At 46.2% G+C, this 21366-nt stretch overlaps 1 protein-coding gene across 1 annotated transcript; it reads right to left on the reverse strand.

Moving 5' to 3' along the window:
* Positions 1–11721: 11721 nt before the first annotated feature.
* LOC147684516 (olfactory receptor 10A7-like) lies at positions 11722–12672 on the reverse strand. Its single transcript, XM_086939677.1, has one exon. The coding sequence runs from the start codon at positions 12670–12672 to the stop codon at positions 11722–11724; it is 951 nt and encodes a 316-aa protein (XP_086795803.1).
* Positions 12673–21366: the final 8694 nt, after the last annotated feature.

Genomic DNA, 21366 nt, shown 5'->3' on the forward strand with positions numbered 1-21366 from the left:
TCGCTTCGGTGCTTGCCCTAATCATGGGTTCACACTCTGCAACTCTGGGCATTAAGCTTGCTTAATCTCCACAACGGCCCCCCCGCGGCGGGATGCCTGGCTTTCACCTTGGGGATGCCCTGTAGGGGCTATCTCACAGGGAAAAGCCAGGACGGGTTCCCAAGGCAAGCGCCGAGATGCCTCCCGGTGATTCGAGCACTATATAAGAACATACAAAAAAAAATGACTAGCGATGGATGGGTAGTTGATACTCCACTATCAAGAGAAGCCATTGAGGGGCAAATGGTGCATGATGCACAGGGGTCAGACTTGCTGGGTAACGGTACCAACAGCACTATCAGACAGGGGGTGAGAACAAGCTTGCTCATGATTACTGAAACAGGCACAAATGGGCTAAGGGTCTTGCAAGATAAAGCAGGGAAAGAGATGGCGGACACTATAGATACTAAAGACAAGGGAGTTCCTATGTCAAATCTGGAGCATGGTGGCACAAATGAGGTAATAATTGCTCACTGCTCACAGACTGTGACAGAACCGGGGTCGATAGCGCCAGGCTCCCCAAATGACGAGTGTTTCTATTCAGTGAACGATGAGACGGGGGCCTCTTCTGGGAGTGGTGGGTCAGAGGAGAGTGCAGTAGAAAGTTCTGCCACAAACACAGACCCAGATCCAACATTCTCAGAGGACTCAGAGATCTCAAAGGAGACTATCCAAAGGGCATCCTCGAATCGAAGGAAGAAATTTCAGAAGAGTCACCGGAGGTACAATAAGAAAACTCCTACTAGCCCAGCACAACTTGACATGGCCAAAAAAATTGTTTGGGACTATTCAGCAACATCTAATCTATATCACAAAGAAACAGGGTCTGGAGAGCAACAGAGGAGACCCCAAGGCACACAGCAGCAACCCCTACGATGGATTTACTTTATGCCACCTTGAAACAAATGCAGGGAGAGGCCAGAACGGAAAGCAAAAGAGCTAAGCAAGCAAATAAAAAAATTCAAGGGTCTCTAAGCAAAATTAATAAGTTATATGCAAAGATGGCAGGAAGAGTAAATGAAGTAGAGGTAAGAACAGGAAAGCTGGAAGATGAGGGGACCCGCTGGCAGGAATTTAGGGAGGCCCAAGAGAGAGCCACAGAAGACATCCAGTGGAAGCTCGAAGATTTAGAGAACAGGTAGAGACGCAATAATATCCGGCTTCTGGGCATTCCGGAGGGGGCAGAGGAGCAGGACGCCAGGTCTTTTGTAATTGCACTCCTAAAAGGTGCCTTCCCGGAAATTGAGAATTGGAACTGGGACAGTGAGGTGCAGCGAGCACATAGATTTCCCCTGACACAAAAGAAGGTATATGGCGCTGCACAGAAAGACAAGCCTAGAGCTATGCTGGTGTTCATAGGGAATTTTCTGGCTAGGCAGGAGATCATGGACAGAGCTTGACCACAGGACCGTCGTACATTCAAAGGGATAACTTTCTTTGCTCGACCAGACTTCTGTCACGTTACCGTGGAGAGGAGGTGGAGGCTGAGACAGATGATAGATCCATTCAAAAACATAGGTTGTAAAGCATATCTGTTATTTCCAGCAAGGCTTAAAATACTATGGAATGGTCAGACGAGGATGTTCTTCTCCGAGATTAAGGCGCAGGTCTATCTGAACGAGCTAAAGGAAAAAAGGAGCCAGGGAGACACTCGGACAGTTGTACAAAAACCATGATAGGGACAAATATTAGGGATGTATAAGCAAGGTATATGCTATGTATAGTCTTAAGCAGTAACACAGCAGGGGGGGGGGGCTCCCTTCCTTTTTTGTTTGGTTTGTCTGCATTTTTGTAAAGGTTTAAATGTATTAGTTTAGAATGTATTAGTTTAGACATAGATGGGAGAGAGATGGTAGCAACACTTCAGGGGTCAGGAAACAGCTACACATAGGTCAGGATTGACCTATTTGCCTGTAAAGGGGAGCGCGGGGAGGGGGGGCACAGGGGAAAGGGGATGCACAGGACAGATGGTAATGATAAGGGCACAACAGCACAGAGAGACAAAACAGGAAAATTGGGCATTGCAAATAAGAGATAGACAGGGGAAGAAAAAAATGATGAAGGGGTACGGGATCTACATGGGTGACGTTTGGTGCCCAGCAGAAAGAAAGAACCATGGATACTGCTATTAAGATCTTAACGTTAAATATATTTGGGCTCAATGACCGGCTAAAAAGACAGAGGGTGGCATTACTATTGAAAAAGTCACAAGCTGATTTTATATGTCTCCAAGAGACTCATATAGAAGGGAACAATTAGGACTGCGTCTCCTGGCATACTCAAGACAAGGAGCCAAAAGAAGAGGGGTGGCTATCCTAACTAAACTGCACAATATTAGCACAAGGAAAAGGCTGGAGGATCAATGGGGAAGATGGGCTTTGATAGAATGCTTAATGGGTGAAGAATGGATTGCGCTGAGGTCGATTCATGGCTCAACGGAGGATGATCCAGAACTGTTTGATTTCTTGGACTTAGAACTAGCCACTTGGGCGCCGAGTATTATTTTAGCAGGGGATTTTAATATAGATGGTGCTGCTGGCCTAGGCATGGAACCTCTGAGGCAATATCAAGGAAGAAAAAAGGGTCTGCAGAGCAATACTGAATATGGCGGATAACAATGCACTGGTGGACGCATGGGGGAAACTGAAACCAGGAGAAGTTGGCTTTACTTATTATTCAGCACCACATAAAAAATGTGTCCGTCTGGATTACTTTTTTACCTCAGGATCAATGCTAGTTAATCTAAAGGTGGAGAGGCTACCACGTATCCTGTCAGATCACAACCCACTGATTCTAACAATAATGGCTGGCGGGCTTAAGAGGCAGGTGAGATTGTGGACATTTGAAAGGAAGCTTCTGGCAGATGAGGAGTATCTTAATCACATGCACTCATGGATAAAGGGGTATTGGGATAATAATAGGGGGAGCACTACTGTAGGGAATGAATGGGACGCTTTTAAAGCGGGGTGCGGGGTGAGACACTCAGCTTTAGTATTTCAAAACATAAAAAGGAGAAGGCTAGGACGGATCAACTAAGTAATGCCCTGATGGAAGCAGAGCATAGTCTAGAGCAAGCTACTTAAGGTGGGCGTGACGTGGAGCAACAACTTTTGGAAGTTATGATGGCCAAAGCAGCGGCAGAGGAAAGTATAGCAGCAAAGGCGGCTAAAACATTCACTGTACAAAGGGAGAAGTGTTACGAATATAGCGAGAAAGTAGGCCGTACACTAGCAACAAGAACTAGACAGAGGGCGGCTAAAGGGGCAATTAAAGAAATAAAGGACTGCAATGGCAATCTGATTACAGATATGGGGGGAGTTATGGAAGTTTTTGGGGATTTTTACTGCAAACTGTATATGGAAGACCAAGATAGAGATCATTTAGATATTCAAAGATATCTGCGGGGAATACCCAGTAAAGTAATACAGGAGAAAGACAGGCTGGCTATGGATTCTCCCCTAGAAGCAGAGGAAATTATGGAGGCAATGTTGAGCTTTCCTTCAGGCAAGGCAGCGGGTCCAGATCTAATCCCAGGGGAATTTTATAAAGTCTTCTTTACGTCCATTAAGGCGGACCTAGTAAGAACGATCAGAGAGGCACAGATAGGATTATCCATTCCAGCCAGTTGGGGAGGGCTGATATCATTTTAATTTAAAAAAAGGGAAACCCCCATCGTAGCCAGGGTCATACCGCCCAATAACACTTATTAATTCAGATTTAAAAATCTTCTCTAAAACACTAGCCGTAAGACTCTCCAAGGTAATAGGGAGTCTGGTTAGTGAAAATCAACATGGGTTCATACCACACAGGGGCACCACGCAACACATAAGGAGGATGATTACCTTATTTGATTTACAAGGGGTACTGGGGAACCCAATGGCAGCCTTGCTGCTAGATGCCAAAAAGGCATTTGATCGTGTGGCTTGGGAATTTCTTTGGGCCGTACTAAGAAGAAGTGGGGTTGGGGCAGGATTTATGACAGTAATTCAGTCGTTATATAAGGCTCCGACTGCATGTGTCTGGGTCAATGCTGGATGCACGGCTCCTTTTATAATCACTAGGGGAACTCGGCAAGGGTGTCCGTGCTCCCCCCTTCTTTTTGCAATGTATATAGACCATTTGATTTTTAAACTAGAGCAAAATAACTTAATTCAATCACTGGACACAAAAATGGGCCCAATTAAAGTTCTGGTGTATGCGGATGACATCGCGGTCATCACACCATCACCCAGCAAAGCCATTAGGGCAATAGAGCAGGAGGCAGCCCAGTTTGGTTGAGCGGCAGGATATGCACTGAATAGGGCTAAGACACAGATCATAAAGAACGATTATGCAGTTTTTACAGACTCACAGGTAAGCACTAAGGGGGTGTATCTAGGGGTGGCCATCACATCCGATCTGGACAGGTTGGTGGAAATTAACATAAGCCCAATAATAAACAAAGCAAAGAAAGATCTAGATAGGATACACAATCTGCACATGTCAATAGTAGGCAGGGTAAACTTTATAAAAATGAACTTACTGCCAACATTTCTATATTAATTTAGAACGATCCCTCTGTTTTTTAATTGTATATTGTTTTGCCCAATAGAGCACATGATTAACCGTTTTGTTTGGTCACAGGGCAAGACAAGGAGAGCGTTAAGGTTCATGTCATTACCAAGGGATAGGGGGGGATGGGCGCTGCCAGATATGAGATTATACTACTGGGCAGCAGCACTACAGCAAATGACAGGCCTCACAGGAGGGGCAGAGATGGACGCGGAGGCACAATTGGGTTTAATAGCCGTATATGGTTTGGTCTTCGGGGAAGAGGTCCAGAATTTTCTCTTGAAGTATACGGAACCAAGCTATTTTAAGAGAACGAGATTCAAAACAGTAGACGCGGCATTCCAGGTATGGAAGGCTTTTAAAAAAAGTGCCGGACTCGGGAGGTTTAACCAGTACACTAGATTAGACAATAACCCTACACTACCGCAAGAGATCTTTGCGGATTCAACCTTCAAGGATTGGAACCGGCGGGGAGTGAAAAAAGTGGGAGACCTGTTAGGATCAACGGGGGTGCGCCAGTTTTCAGAAATGCAACAGGAATTTGGTATTAGCTCAAGGAGCTTTTTCAAGTACTTGCAGGCGAGAAGTTTTCTAGCTAGTAAAACAGGAGGATCGCGAGGTTTTGAGGATACGCAATACTGAGAATTATTGAGCAGGGATATGGTTGTACGATTAAAAGGATATATGCGTAACTTATAGAAAATAGAGAGGATGACATAGGAAAATTCGAACTGAAATGGATGAATAAGGTAGGAACATTACAGGGGTCTTTCGAAAAATCACTACGGCTAGGACAAGAGATATTATGTTCGGCAGCCTTACAAGCTCAACATTATAAAACACTGTATAGGTTGTACGATACGCCAGCTAGAACTGCACAGTGGGGGGGTACGCAGGGGATTACATGTCCACGTTGTGACAGTACAGATGGGGATATGGCACATATATTTGCGGAATGCCCTAACCTGAGTCCCTTGTTGGGAGCTATTGAAGTCTTTTTGGATAGATCACTAAAGTGCAGAGTAAAATTAACAGCAGATGTGATTTTATTAGGAGTAGGGTGGGGCACAATACAACGCAGTATGAATACTTCCTGTTCGTGGCCATGGCGGTGCTACGATTGTGTATATCCTCTGCGTGGCGGTATATATCCCCACCTACTATGCAGCAGTGGATGGCAAGATTACTACATATTAAAAATTTGGAAAAAGAGATATATGCTAGAAAAGGGAAAAAGAGAAGAATATTAGAGCTACGTATATGGAAACCGATTGCAGAGTGGAAATTCAGAACCAAGAGATCAGAGTTATAACGGAAGGGGCAAATTGGTCATCCCCTTTTGGGGTGGTTTTCTCATTTGTAGTCTGTTAACTTTTGGGGCCTTTTTCTGTTCTGAATGATTTTTGCCCATGTATCATATTGTCATTTGTCCTCAATATCTACTCGCATAGATATATATGATGAATTGTGTATATAACCGGTACACTTTTTTTGTTTCGTATGGTTTAAGTTGTCCTGTGCGGGGGGAGGGAGGGAATAAATGTTGTAAAAATGTTTGAATAAAAATATTTTAAAAAATAAATAAATAAAATAACTGCCATAGTAAACCCGGTAACAGTAAAATTGGACTTACCTAAAGAATACCCAGTACACGCTACATTCCATGTGTCCTTGCTTAAGCCGTACAACCCAAATACCCGACCCGAACCACCACCTCCACCCATACCAATTAAGGGAAATCTAGAATATGTAGTGAAAAGCATAAAAGACGCAAAAAGAATTCATGAACGTCTGTTTTATTTAGTAGAATGGAAAGGATATGACGAAACTGAGAATTCATGGGAACCAGCGTCCTATGTACATGCCCCACGGTTGATTAGACAGTTTTATCCAAAAAATCCAGGGAAATCCCGTCCAGTAGGAGGGCCTTTGGGGGGGGGCGACTGTTAGGGTTTGTGCACAGCAAAGAGCATGTCCCCTCTCATTGCACTAGTGGTCTCTGTAATAGCTCTCTTTAAACATACTACTGAAAGCCTTTCTTGTATTTCAGCCCCTCCCTAAGACTTCTGTGTATGTTGCTCAATGTATTCACAAGTTTGGACATTGCTGTCTTGTTTGCACATTGGACCTTGCTTTTACCAAGGCTTATTTAGAAAACATTGGACCTTGCTTTTACCAAGGCTTATTTAGAACACTCCTCCCTAGGCCATGTGTTACTTCAACTCATTAGCATAATAACTGAAGCTCTGCACACCTGCTTGTGAGAACCACACCCAATTCTTCGAACCACACCCAGCTCTTCGAACCACACCCAGCTCTGTCTATAAAAGGCAGCCCCTGAGCCTCACCCAGTGCTTGTGCTCGTCTACCTCCCACTTACCTGAGAACAGATCCTTCGGCGCTGGCACTCCTGCTCTTGCCAGACCTTCATTGACTTCAACAGGCGCGGCTTCTGGCTCTTCCTTCTTCTGGTTTCCGGCTACTTCTTGCCTCAGCCCCTCTTCTGTCCACTGCAATCGACCTGCAAAAGAGAAAGAGGTCAAGGTTAGACTGATCGGAATCCCTTTTCAGCAACAAGTAAGTGCAAAACCTTTTATTACTTGAAATAACTTTATCGACGATTTCTGGATTCATGTAAAGACAATTTGAAACAAGATATCTCCCACAAACTTTGTGGTTTAAACCCTTTGTTACAAGAATACTTTGTGGAACTTTGTGAAATAAACATTGTTTTACATGGAACTTTTTTAAGAATCGAACAAAGGAAACCATTGACAGCAAATCAAGGACTTGCACAAATTACCTGCTGTATTTTGATGTAAAAGTACAGTATTTGTTTTATAAAAAGTCTAGAAATGTGTGAAAAGTGAGTTTGCTATTAAGAATTATCAGGCATATGCATCAAAGTAAATACCGGGAGCAAAGGGCAGATTCTCAGAATCTGCCCCTTTGCTCCCGGTATTATTGCATTTGGGATGCATCATCCCAAATGCAAAAATCACATTTTAAGGAATCTCTAAATTGAGATTCCTGAAATTGCGATTGCATTTAAGGAATCCCAAATTGAGATTCCTTAAATGCAATGCATGAAAGTAAAAAAATAGCGAATTCGCTAATAGGGAGAGCAAATTACCATGAAGTTGGACTTCATGGTAATTTGCTAAAACTTTGAAAAAAGCACTTTTGTGCATTTTTCAAAGTTTCATGTTGTGCACACACATGCCCTTAGGGCATGTGTGTGTGCAACATATGTGCTTAGATCAATTTCAGGGGTGCAACAGGGTGTCATTTTGACACCTTTGCACCCTTGAAATTGCATGAGCAATTTGTGAGTTTCTACTGGTACTCGCAAATTGCTCATGCAATCTCCAATACATTCCTATGGGCCTGTAGGCCCATAGGAATGAATGGGACAGCATTCCTTAATTGCGACTAGCAATTTGCGAGTAGCAATTAAGGAATATTAAGGAATCGCTATTTTAATAGCGATTCCTACATGCATAGGCTTTTGCTATTCCTAAATAGCGATTCCTTAAAAATCGCTATTTAGGAATAGCAAAAGGCTACGTTGATGCATCTGCCAGTTAGGCTTTAGTTATGTTAGGTGAATGTTAGACGTTGGTAATTCTGATAATGATATTCGTTTGATTTTACAGAAGTTTTACAGTAATAGAAAGCACATCCCAGAACAGTAACACATTCCAAACCTGGAAGCTTGAGACCAGGTTCCAAGAGGTACTTTTAGAAGGGAATTTCTAATAAGATTAAGGTTTAGTCAGGAACACATTTAGGGATAGGTTGCACTTATCTGTTCTTTGTTTATGTCTCATTAGGCACCAGTTTCTACAGAAGTCAGAGAGGGCCGCAGATTTTAGCAGCTCTTCTACAGTGGAAACGCAAGAACAGTGCTGTCTCTCTTTTTTTATTTTATCCACTTCCCCCCTTCCCTTGAGCTTCTGTTTCTTAGTGCACTGCTTTAAAACTAGTGTGCTGAAACAAGCAGTTTCAGGGTGGGGTCCGACTGTCTTCAACCTACACCAGAACTGAACAGAAACTCAGGTGAGCTGAGCTTTGACAAGAAGGCCCTCCTCTCAGGGGTACCACAGTGACCGAGTGTCAGCCCGACCCTCTTTAATGCCTACATGGCTCCTGTGATTAAGCTGATATCGTCCTTCAATATTGGTAACATCTCATATGCGGATGATACGCAGCTCATCCTGGTACTGGAGAATAACACCACACAGGCAGAATAAAATCTCTGCAAATGCCTGACTAAAACTTTCAGTTGGATGAATGCAAGCCACCTTAAGTGTAAATCTGAGAAAATGAAAATTCTACCGCCCGCCAATACCACCACTCCGCCAAACACAGTAAACGTGGTCAGGAAATTGGGAATTAAATTGGACACCACACTTCCACATTATAAAAACTCTAAAGAGATTCTTTGACCTGATTCCCTTTTCAGCAAGGCAAACAGTAGCCGTAGCCCTTATTACATCAAGGCTAGACTACTGTAACAGCCTCTATGGATGGACCAATAAGTCAGTCTTGCATAAGCTACAAATGGTCCAGCATGCGGCTGCACGATTAGTACTGAGGGGGCCAAGGAAGTCATCTACATCAGCGGCTCTAAATATACTTCATTGACTGTCAATTCACAAACACGTTCTTTTTAAGGTCCTTCTCATCACTTTCAGGGCCTTCCACTCCGTGGGTCCTCAATATCTTCACTCACGCTTCAAGCGATACGTCCATCCGAACTTTAAGATCATCAAAGGCCAATCTGCTAAAAATACCTGCCTTCAGACTGGCAACGAAGGGAGGAAAGTCACTTACAGTGTTGGGCTCAAAGGCATGGAACAAACTTCCTCCACAATTTCGCCAGATTACCTCCGAGTCCCATTTCAGGAAAGCCCTAAAAACTTGGATTTTCACCGCATCTGACTCTCTTTGCAAAACTCTGATCTAAGTTCCCTCTCTGACTATTAGCAGTGTAACCAGGTTTCTGAATTTTCATCTATGGTTTCTGTTTTAGCGCCATGATGCTCCTTGGAGTGACAGTTTTGTGCTCTGCAAATGGACCATTACATTACCTTCAGGGGCACTACGTAAGTTCTAAGGACTCCAAAGGATTCTTTTCTCTAATTGTTAGCAGATGCCACCTTCATATTATGGATAAGCTCTGTCTGTAATACACTCAGTCGACAACAGATATTGGGCCAGCTGTATTACCGTTTTTTGCGATTGCAAAGGGGCCAATTCGCAGAATCGGCCCGTTTGCGAATGCAAAAATGCGTTTTCCAATGTATCATATAATTTGAATTCACAATATGGGTAACCTTAATTATCTGCGATTACCTAAATTGCTAATGCAGTTAGGGAATCGCAATTTGCAATACCCTAAATGTAATTCATGTAGCTATCGCAAATTGCGATTTTGCATTAAGGAATCTCAAATTACCACCAACATCTAGTTGGTGGTAATGTGCAAATTCATGCAAAAATTCACTTTTTTCCATTTTCTATGTGCCATGTGGCGCACATACATGCCCATATTTATATTTTAGGGGTGCATCAGGGTGGACTTTTGGCCCCCTTGCACCCTTGAAATTGCATGAGCAATTTGCGAGGACACTCCATAGAGTAGCCATGTGGTTTACAAATACCCAGTAACATTAACATTAACTATTGGGTACTCACAAATTGCGCATGCAATTCCCATTCATTCCCATGGGCCTCAAGGCCCATAGAAATGAATGGGAAGCCATTCCTTATTTGCGACTCCAATTTGTGAGTCGCAATTTAGGAATGCGTAGGATCGCTAAATATTTGCTTCAATCAGTAGCTGGAAACTGTGTTGGGGCTTTGAGAATGTTGCGAAACTTTCTCCCCCTGCTCCCATTCTCGCACAGAAAGATGGTTGTCCAGGCTTTGGTGGTCTCAAGACTGGATTATGTCAACTCTCTTTACTTGGGCCTCCCGACGTACCTGGTGAGCCGCCTACAGGTGATTCAGAACGCGGCAGCCAGAGCCATTTTTTTGGCAGGCCCTAGGACACATACGACCCATCTTCTGTCCTCTTTACTCTGGCTTCCGTTTCTGAAATGAATCCTTTTTAAACCATTTGTTCTGGTTTTCAAAGCCTTTCAGAAGATAGGGGCCCCCTACCTCAGGGAAAGATTTCAACACTATATCCCCCAACGTACCCTGAGGTCATCTGCTCAGTTTCTGACCTCCACGCCTAAGGTTCAGCTGTCTCGGATATGAGGGTAGATCCTTTCAAGTGGTAGCCTCTCGTTTATGGAACACTCTACCTCTTTGTATCAGACAGGTGCAAGACCTCCTCACGTTTAGGAGGAAACGAAAGACCTGGCTCTTCCAACTGTACGTTTGGGCCAGTTCTCCGCACGGAGGTATTTCTTTTTGTTAGCTGTTATGTGGTCTTTTTGTTTCCGCGCCAGTACACTCCTGGGAGTAGCAGTGCTCTTTATCAGTGCCACATAACATAACAAACCTACATACCTTGCATTTTGTGAGTCTATATTAGCAAATCAGTAAAATTCGCTATTATAAACTCGCAAAATCCAATTTTTATACATCTGACCCATTGTCCCTAAATAAAAGGCCATCCATGTCAATAGCAGATACGTGGGCACTCTAGCCTTGCCATAGATTTTTCATCAGGAAGTTCTCTCCTTCTGAAGTGTCAAGTCATTGTTCCTTGACATCTGAACACTGGACAACCCTCTTGCTCAAACTAAAAACTTCACCCTTCTCATGAACATAAAAGTATTCCCAGTGGGTTCAATTTATTCAACAAGGATATTATTCCCGTCTACAATACTCTTCACAGCCAACATCAAATTGATAGAGTTATCAAGAACACTCTCTGGACTCTTAGTTATATGATCGATGCAACTTCTGGATTCTGCTCACATATCTCACTCACCCATCGCTTTATCAATCATTGTCTTTCTAATAATATCCACCGCAAGGTCCTTTTGTTTAATTTATTATAACATCTGCACACATCTGTTCCTAGTGATTATTAATCAATACATGCAATATACAAATCACCAAAAGGGTTGATTGTATCAATGTCAGTCTGCAATGGCATCTCCAGTAACATAATCATTTCTGCAGCTTCTTTGCAAGTGACAGCTTGCTGCTGATCCTCCGCAGGGATCCCATCACCTCCTTGTTCCTCAAAGTGTAGATCAATGGGTTTAGCATTGGTGTAAATGCACTATAAAACAGAGACAGTAGTTTGTCTACCTCCAGGGAATAGCTGGCCTTAGGACGCAGGTACATGAATGAGGCAGTACCGTAGAAAAGGCTGACAGACGTCAGGTGGGCAGAGCAGGTGGAGAAGGCACGACGTTGACTCTCAACAGAACGCATCTTGAGCACAGTGGAGGCTACACGGACATAGGAAGTGAGGGTGAGTAGAAAAGGGGCGAGCAGAATGACCACACTAATAACAAAGTTTGTAACTTCATTAGCAGATGTATCAGCACATGCCAACTCCAGGACAGGTGGGAGGTCACAGAAGAAGTGGTTGATGATGTTCGATCCACAAAATGGCAAGGTAAAGATAAATGATGTATTGCCTAAGGAGAACAGTGTACCACTGGCCCAACATCCGGCAGCCAGACCCTCGCACAGTCTCTTGTTCATAATATGATTGTAGTGCAAGGGGTGACATATGGCAGTGTACCTGTCGTACGCCATTACAGCCAAGAGGAAACATTCGGTTGTGCCGAAGGAGCCGAAGAAGTACATTTGAGTGGCACAGCCAATGAACGAGATCCTCTTGTCGGCGGCCAAAAGGTTGGTCAGCATCTTGGGCACTGTGACTGATGAATAGCACATCTCCAGAAATGACAGGTTGCGGAGGAAGAAATACATTGGGGTGTGTAGGCTGGGGTCTACATGCAGGACTAACATCACTGTGGCATTTCCCGTTATAGTGATGAGGTAGACAATTGAGAAGATGATGAACAGTAGGAAGCGGATCTCAGGGGAACCAGTAAAACCTAACATGATAAATTCTGACACGGAGGTCTGGTTCACATGCCCCATTGGTCTGGCGTAGGTATTGCTGTTCCGCAGGTAGAGATGTTGGAGGAAAAAATCACTCACCAGTAGAAATGTGTAAATGGTGTGGTTCACACTGCTTATGCCAGGATCTCTCAAAATCAGTGTGGAAAGGATGCTACTAAGACAAATTCCTCAAATTTATACATCCTCCACCTATCAGTCTCTACACTAGGGGCTTAATTTAGCAGCCAACAGTTCAGGTGGCAGCCCTGCTGGCCACCCAGATTTAGAGTTTACAATCACTTAGCATTTTTGACGATGTCGCTCTTGCCTTCAAAGCTGGTGCTTTTTCAATGAAAAAAGAAAAAGAAATTGGTGTTACCATCCTCCTCTAAATGAGAACCTATATCATGCATTGGGCTAATCAACCCTCAACTTTAATTTCATTGATACATCAGTAGCACAACGTCTACTGTAGCAAAATCAAACTACTGACCAGAATGAAGCCAATCTACCTCCCAAATACTTCAAAATATGAAGTATCTGGCCCTGTTTCAATTACTGCAACTCAGCTCCTCAAGTCCATTCAGCACTGGTGTTCTAAAATGGAAATCTCAAGGTGCCAGCGGGTCGCAAATACTGTGAACCCGACTCACTAAACCTAGAATTGTATGCATAAGTGTGATGTCATTACTGAGGTTACTGATGCCAAAGGCCACTCCTACGACAAAAACAGGCCATAGAATGTCATGCAGGCAGGTCGCCCCCCACACCGCCACTCGTCACCTGTTGACCAGCTGATTCCTGTGCCCCTGCTGCCGCCTCCTGGTCCCTGGGCTTCCCTTGCCCAGAGTGCCAGTTTTCCCACCGCCCCCCACCGCTCCCATCCCAGCCTTCGCGCCGCTACCTTCCTGCAGCCCCGCCCCCAGCACGCCCATTGGCCTCCCCGCTCCCGCCTCCCAGCTGCTCCTCCCTCCCAGGCCTACTGAAATGCAGGCCGAGTGACGGCAGCGGGAGCGACCTTTGACTCTGCTTGCAAGCAGGTTGCCCCCACACTGCCACTCGTCGCCTGTTGACCGGCTGATTCCTGTGCCACTGCTGTGCTGCCTCCTGGTCCCTGGGCTTCCCTCGCCCTGCGTGCCAGTTTTCCCCCCACCCCACCACTCCCACCCCAGCCTTCTCACCGCTGCCTCCCTGCGGCCCCGCCTCCCAGCACAACCATTGGCCTCCCCGCTCCCGCCTCCCAGCTGCTCCTCCCTCCCAAGCCTCATCATATGCAGACTGAGAAGAGGCAGCACGCAGCGGGCATGCCGCTGGTGCGCCAAAGGCAAGTCCGTCTGCGCCCGTCTGCGCCTGGACCACGCCCAACGCCAGAACCCCTGCACCCCGCGAATGCCACAACACCAGAATCCACTACGACGCCAGCACCATCCACACACTCAACGCCGGCCAACACGGCACCTGCTTCGAGGCCACCTCAAAACGGACCCACGGACCCTTCTCCTGCCCATCCTGCAGCTTCACCTGCGACAGAAACACCAACCCTCCAAGGACCGGACCCAAACACCTCCGCTGCATACTCCTCAACACCCTCTCTGTACGCAAACACGCCTTCGAGCTCTGGGATCTGCTCCACACCTCCGCCCCAGACGTGCACTTCCTGACCAAGACCTGGTGGATCGACTCCTCGGCACCCGACATAGCCACAGCCATCCCGGACGGCTACCAGATCACCCGCAAGGATCGCGACACGGAATCGGAGGAGGAATATTCATCAACCACAATTCAACCCTCAAAGTCGCCACCCACGCAGACGACACCCTCAACACTGCAGAACTCTTGCACTTCCGGATCCACACCAACCCCAACACCATCCTCAGAGGAACACCAATCTACAGGCCCCCGGATCCCGGGCTCAGTTCAGCGACTCCATTGCCGACCTCGCCAGCACCCACTCATTCGCCTCCACAGACTACATCCTCCTCGGGGACCTGAACTTCCACCTCGAGAACAACAACGACGCCAACTCTGCCACCCTGATAGACAACCTCGACAACCTCGGCCTCAGACAACTCATCACCGCACCCACCCACGTCACCTTCGACCACACTACCGAACTCCACTGGACCGATCACCGCTTCATCCACTTCACCATCAAGAAACCAACCATGCACCATCGCACCCAACAGCTGCCTCGCCGCTCCTGGAGCAAAGTCACCGAAGACCAGCTGCTCACCTCCCTCGCCAAGAACCCACCCACCGACCCCACCAACCCTGACGCCGCAGCCCACAACCTCAGACAGTGGATCGATGACTGCGCCAACACCCTCGCCCCGCTCAAGAAACCCTCCAACAGCCATACCAACAAGAGAGCCACACGGTTCACCAACGAGCTCCAGGCCTCCAAACGCACATGCCGAAAACTGGAGAAGACATGGCAACAAGAACGCACACCGGACAACCACGCAGCCCACAAGGACGCCACCCGCAGACACCACCACCTCATCATACTAGCCAAGAGATCCTCCTTCAAAGACCGCTTGGACAACAACGCGCACAACAGCAAAGAGCTCTTCAGCATCGTAAAGGAACTCTCCAACCCCAGCGCCAACAACATCCCGCCCTCACAGAAACTGTATGACTCACTAGACATCTTCTTCCACCGCAAGATCGCTGACATCCACGACAGCTTCAACAACATGAACGCCCCGACTACGCCAGACCTCAACTCCCCTGTGAACACCACCAGCGCCAACCGCCTGACCTCCTGGTCCAACGTCAACGACGACCAGACACGCAAGGTCATAAACTCCATCCACTCAGGATCTCCGTCTGACCCGTGCCCACACCATGTATTCAACAAAGCAGACGCAGCCATCACACCCCAACTACAGAAAGTCATCAACATCTCATTTGAAACAGCGACATTCCCGGAAAGCTGGAAGCACGCCAAAATCAACGCCCTCCTTAAGAAGCCCAAAGCAGACTCCAAGGAACTCAAGAACTTCCGGCCCATCTCCCTGCTCCCATTCCCGGCAAAGGTCATCGAAGAAATCGTCAACATGCAACTGACCCTTCACCTGGAAGACAACAACATCCTGTACCCGTTCCAGTCCGGATTCAGACGGAACCACAGCACTGAGACAACCCTCATCGCCGCCACGGACGACATCAGGCGCCAATTAGAGAACAACGAAACATCAGCCCTCATCCTCCTGGACCTGTCAGCTGCCTTCAACACGGTCTGCCACCGCACCCTAAAGACACGCCTCCTAGAAGCCGGAATTCAAGAGAAGGCCCTTGAGTGGACCACGTCCTTCCTCACCGGAAGAACCCAGAGCGTCCGCCTCCCACCCTTCCGATCCGAAGCCACCGACATCATCAGCGGCGTCCCCCAGGGCTCATCCCTCATCCCAACTCTGTTCAACGTTTACATGGCCCCCCTCGAACTAGTTTATTTATTTATTTATTTATAAAGTTTTATATAGCGCGAACTAGACCCAAGAGAGTATCAGAGCGCTTTACATTTAGGATCGTTGCGTTGAAGGTTACATCAGATACAAGAGCATAGTAAGGTACAGTACACATAAACAATGTTTCAATAATTCGTAGGAGGGAGGGGAGGAAGGAGTAATAGCGGGGAGGAACAATGCTCAATGTCCGGCTGGGTAGGTGATGGTCAAGGAGGAAAACCAGGGCCAATCTCCTCATTAGCTGTCAAGCAGCTCCACCGGTCCTCAGCCATGTCTCAGGTCTCAGCGTTCAAGAAAAAACAGTTTTTAGATTATTTGATTTGCGAAGGTTATATACCCCTATCCAGACCCGGAGGTATCAGAGCGCATAACCAGGGGAACGTTGCATTAGAAGGTACATCAAAAGGATTATAAAGGGCTGGCTAGACCCATAGGTATCAGAGAGCTATAACAGAGGAACATTGCGTTACAATTTAAATCAGTTACAATAGCGTAGTAAGGTACAGTACAAACAACGAGGTTGAGAGAATTTATAGGAAAGTAGGGGAGGAAGGAGCCATAGCAGGGAGACGAGGAAGAACTGTGTCCAATGTCCGGAAAGACAAATAGAGAGGGAAAGGGGAGAGGTGGAGTGAGAAGGGAGAAGGGCAAGGACGGGGGAAGACGGAAAAGAGATAAAGGGAAAGTCAGCCCCAAGACTGAGTGGGTAGGTGATGGCCAGGAAGATAATCCAAGGCCAGCCTCCGCTATAGCTCTCTAGGAAGCTCCTACGGGCATCGGTCAGTAAGATGGAAAGAAAGGAGACAAGGAAAAGGCAGAATGGCAGAAATACGCAGAGGGGGGAGGGTGAGACTGGGAACAGCACCAACACCCACCGACCATGCACGCAATCTGGGATTCATCCTCGACTCCTCCCTCTCCATGTCTAAACAGGTCCTCCTCCTGCTACAACACCCTCCACATGCTCCGCAGGATCTACAGGTGGATCCCGACCAAAACCAGAAGAACGGTGACACAGGTCCTCGTCAGCAGCAGACTAGACTACGGAAATGCACTCTACGCAGGAATCCCAGCCAAACACCTATGACGACTACAATGCATCCAAAACGCCTCTGCCCGACTGATCGTCAACGCCCCGGCCACAGCCAGATCACCCCCCACCTGAGAGACCTACACTGTCTCCCCGTCAACAAGAGGATCACCTTCAAGCTCCTCATCCATGCACAGAAAGCACTCCACAATGCCGGACGTGTCTACCTGAACAGCAGACTCAACTTCCACATCCCCACCCGCGAGCTCCGCTCCGCCAGCCTTGCCCTCGCCGCTGTCTCCCCCAACCAACGAACAACCTCCGGCCGCAGATCCTTCTCCTACCTCGCCGCCAAGACCTGGAACACCCTCCCTACCCACATACGGCAGACCCAAGACCTACTCACCTTCAAAAGACTCCTCAAGACCTGGCTCTTCGAGCGGTAGCAGCAGCCCCCTTCCCTCAGAGCCTTGGGACCCTCATGGGTAAGTAGCGCGCTCTACAAGTACATTGATTGATTGATTGATTGATCCAACAAAGACAAAGGGGCATATCAGCAAGGCGGCGCTATGAAATTAACGCGGCTTTTGCGCTCATTTTTGGACGAAAAGCAGCGATAATTTCATCGCCTTATCAGCAAAGACACGCTATTGCGTGTTTTGCTGACTTTGCATCAGTTACAAGAACGCACAGCTTTGCATCTCTAATGAGATGCAAAGTGGGCGTTCCTCCACAAAATACCTGGAGAAATGTCGTTAAGCGACATTTCTCCAATTATCAAGCTGGACGCTTACAGGAAGAGGGATAAGAAAAGTAGCGCTAACCACGGTTATCGCTACTTTCCTTACGCCTGCTTGTAATCTGACTAAGACATGTAATCCATTGGGAGGTGGATTACATGGCTAAGAACACCCTGCCCTATCAGCTAGGTATCGCTGGTTGCAGTGCAATTATCAGTGGATTTCCAGCGATAATCACACTGTCTTCCAGCTGATGCTTGGATTCCTATCGCATTGGAGATATGCGTTGCTGATAGCACGCTATCTCCGCGATAGGAACCAGCGTTAGGAGGCGATAATTGTCCTAGCCCTAAATGCGTTTAGTGATAATTATCACCTGGCCTTGCTGATATGCCCCAAAGTTTTTTATATTTTTACTTTGCATTAATTATTCCTTCACTATCTCAAAAATATCTCATAGCAAACAGCAGCAGCCATCAAAATGCGGTATAGGTCACAAACTCGATGAATTCATGTACAAATTCAAACAACTCAAGGAACTATAAAATTTGGTTTACTGTCTTTTGAGGAGAGGAGAATATGGACACATGATGAAAATGGAAGAAAAAGGGTGAGAGGGAAACAGAAAGAGAGAGGCAAGATTGGATGAACATACTTTTCAATAGTTTTTAGATTTTTATATTAAATTGGGTTTAAGAGACCTTTTTCAAACAAAATTTGGGGTCCTTAATATAAACGTAGATGTATCCTAAAATATTATTCAAGTGGGTTGCATAAGCCCCATGTTATAGGACTAATATGACACCAAGTGCTGGGGATGGGGGATATTATAGGGCAGTGGTACCCAAAGTACGGCCCGGGGGCCGCATGCGGCCCTCCTGACCTTTATGTGGGGCCCCCTGGTCAACAGCAGCACTGAGCTTCTGTACTGTTGACTCAGCACTAACACAGGCAATCATTTATTTAATGGTTAATTGCAGTTAAAGAAAATCAATAACTAGGGTGTCCTGCACCGCTTACCTTCAGGAACACCTTCATTTATAAAGACATCTTGCAGCCAGCGTGTAAAAATATTATAAAGTCTCTTCAAAATTCAAAAAGTGTATTTTATTTACACGGGGAAACCGTTTCAGATTAGGAAAATAGTAGGTCAGATTATATCAGTGCATTGAGAAGTGTTATTTTTAAAGTGCTGCTTTTCAAACATGAATTTAGAAACATGCATGCTTCCTCCTCACCCTGACAACAATGCCAATAGTGAACTCAAAAGTCAGTTGTTATGTGCACTCTTTGGGTGGCTTCGGTTCCTATTATACATGAACAACATTATAGTGGTTTATTAAATCAAGCACAGGAAACGTTTTTGTACAAAACACACCCTGAAGTCCTGTATTTCGAGGCCCTCTCATAATGACTAAAAAGGAGGGAAAATGAAATAAAACAATTTCCTAGAATGACACCAATTGGTCAAGAGGGGAAGCCAAGATTGATCCCAGGTTTTCTATTTTCATATTGTACAATTCAATTCAGCCATTGTATGTACATACTTTGCTTCCCCTACACCCACCTTAACTCCACCACCCCTAACCTCTGACTACCTCTTTGCCGCATCAGGGCGGCCTCGCTTAGACCACCAACCGAACCTTTTGGACCCTGGGGGAATGTTTGTGAATACCCATGCTATAGGGCATGAGGGTTTTTGAAGAAACAGAAGTTTTTCCTTTTTTTAGTAAATGCCAGTGAGTAGGTGAACATTATTCTGATAAAGAACAGTGGTGAAGTGCCTACAGGTGCCTAGAGATTGTTTAGAACATGACTTGCAGGGCCAGAAGGTGTCCGGCACTCCACCCATTAAGGTTATGTTTTGTGATGCTAGTAAGGATGAATAGGAGCATTGGCAGTGTAGCGGGCTGACCCGCCAGGGGGCGCTCATATATGGCACATCAGACATTAGCCCGGTACTCATAATACTCAGTGTGTTCCAGGACACAGCTTGTGCCGATATCTCTCCCAGTATCAATGAACCGCCTCTAGGTACCTGACCTTCCCAGACAGAGCACCATTCCTCCCAACTCGCTCCTGTTTGGAGGGTTCAATAATCCCTAAGCTCTTGTTTGGATTCCAAACAAGTGAAATGCCTCCTAGTTCTCGGTATCATGACCTGACCTGAAAGCTGTTCTCACTTTAACTAAAACCCACTACAGAAACATGGGACTTGTACCCATAAGAACGAGATAGATGTGGCTAACACCCACTACAAAAACATGGGACTTGTACCCATTAGAACGAGACAGATGTGGCTAACACCAGGGCCGGACTGAGAACCAAAACCGGCCCTGGCAAAGTGCTCGGCCGGCCCCCTGGGGGTGCGACCGAGCTCTTTGCCGGGCCGGTTTTGTTACAGGGCCGATTTTGCAGCTATGCTGCAGAAACGGCCCTGTAACAAAAACGGCCCCCAGGGTCCAAAACCGGCCCCCACCCTTGCGGCGCACCGGGGGATTGCCCGGTGCCCGCAACAGCCAGTCCAGGTGCACCGGGGGATTGCCCGGTGCCCGCAACGGCCAGTCCGGGCCAACACCCACTGCAAAACATGGGACTTGTACCCTTTAGAACGAGGTAGATGGGACTAACACCCACTACAAAATATGGAACTGTTACCCATTAGAACTACGTAGATGGGACTAAAACCCACTGCAAAACATGGGACTTGTACCCATTAGAACTACGTAGATGGGACTAATACCCACTACAGATTGTGTAGATACGATTAAAACCCACTACAAAACAATGGGACTTGTACCCATAAGATCTGGTAGATGGGGCACAAACCCAGTACAGACTGCGTAGATGGGACTACCACCCACCACAAACTATGCAAAAGGGAAAAACACCCATCACAAAATGTGAAAAATGACCGACAAAGAAGAGCTGTAAATAAAATGAACTACCTTACATCTCATCATATTAACTATAAGCCAAGAATGTGTGACTAAAAAAAAAACACCAAAGATAACATGTGGCCCTGAAATATAACATGCGTAAAACAAAGTTGCATGGACACATTGTAAGAACAAAATAGCACACTCGGAAGGTGCAGAACATCCCTAAGCTGAATGAAGACAAAACATGAAAGTAGTGACATGCTGAACACCGGAGAGAACCCTCTCACACCAAGTTTAGACTACAATAGACAGGCAAAGGTAAAACATAAAATATCACTCTAATGCTATGTTGTGAATGTTACCACTTAGTTTGAAAACCAATGCATTTAGAGACGCATAGTATTGACAGAATTGTGACTAGAAGCATTATGAGAGAAAATAGGCAGTCAATTGATAATGGTGTGCCTGTCACCGATGTACTGTGCCGCACACTGCCTCACATGAATGATACTGAGGTGTCTGATATGAATATTACATCCACTGTCAGGCAGTGGTACATGCAAGTTACTGTGAAAGTATAATATCCAGAGTAAAACGAATGTCAGGCACTG

The sequence above is a fragment of the Lissotriton vulgaris genome, chromosome 10 (assembly GCF_964263255.1).
Source record: "Lissotriton vulgaris chromosome 10, aLisVul1.2, whole genome shotgun sequence".
Lineage (NCBI taxonomy): Eukaryota > Metazoa > Chordata > Amphibia > Caudata > Salamandridae > Lissotriton > Lissotriton vulgaris.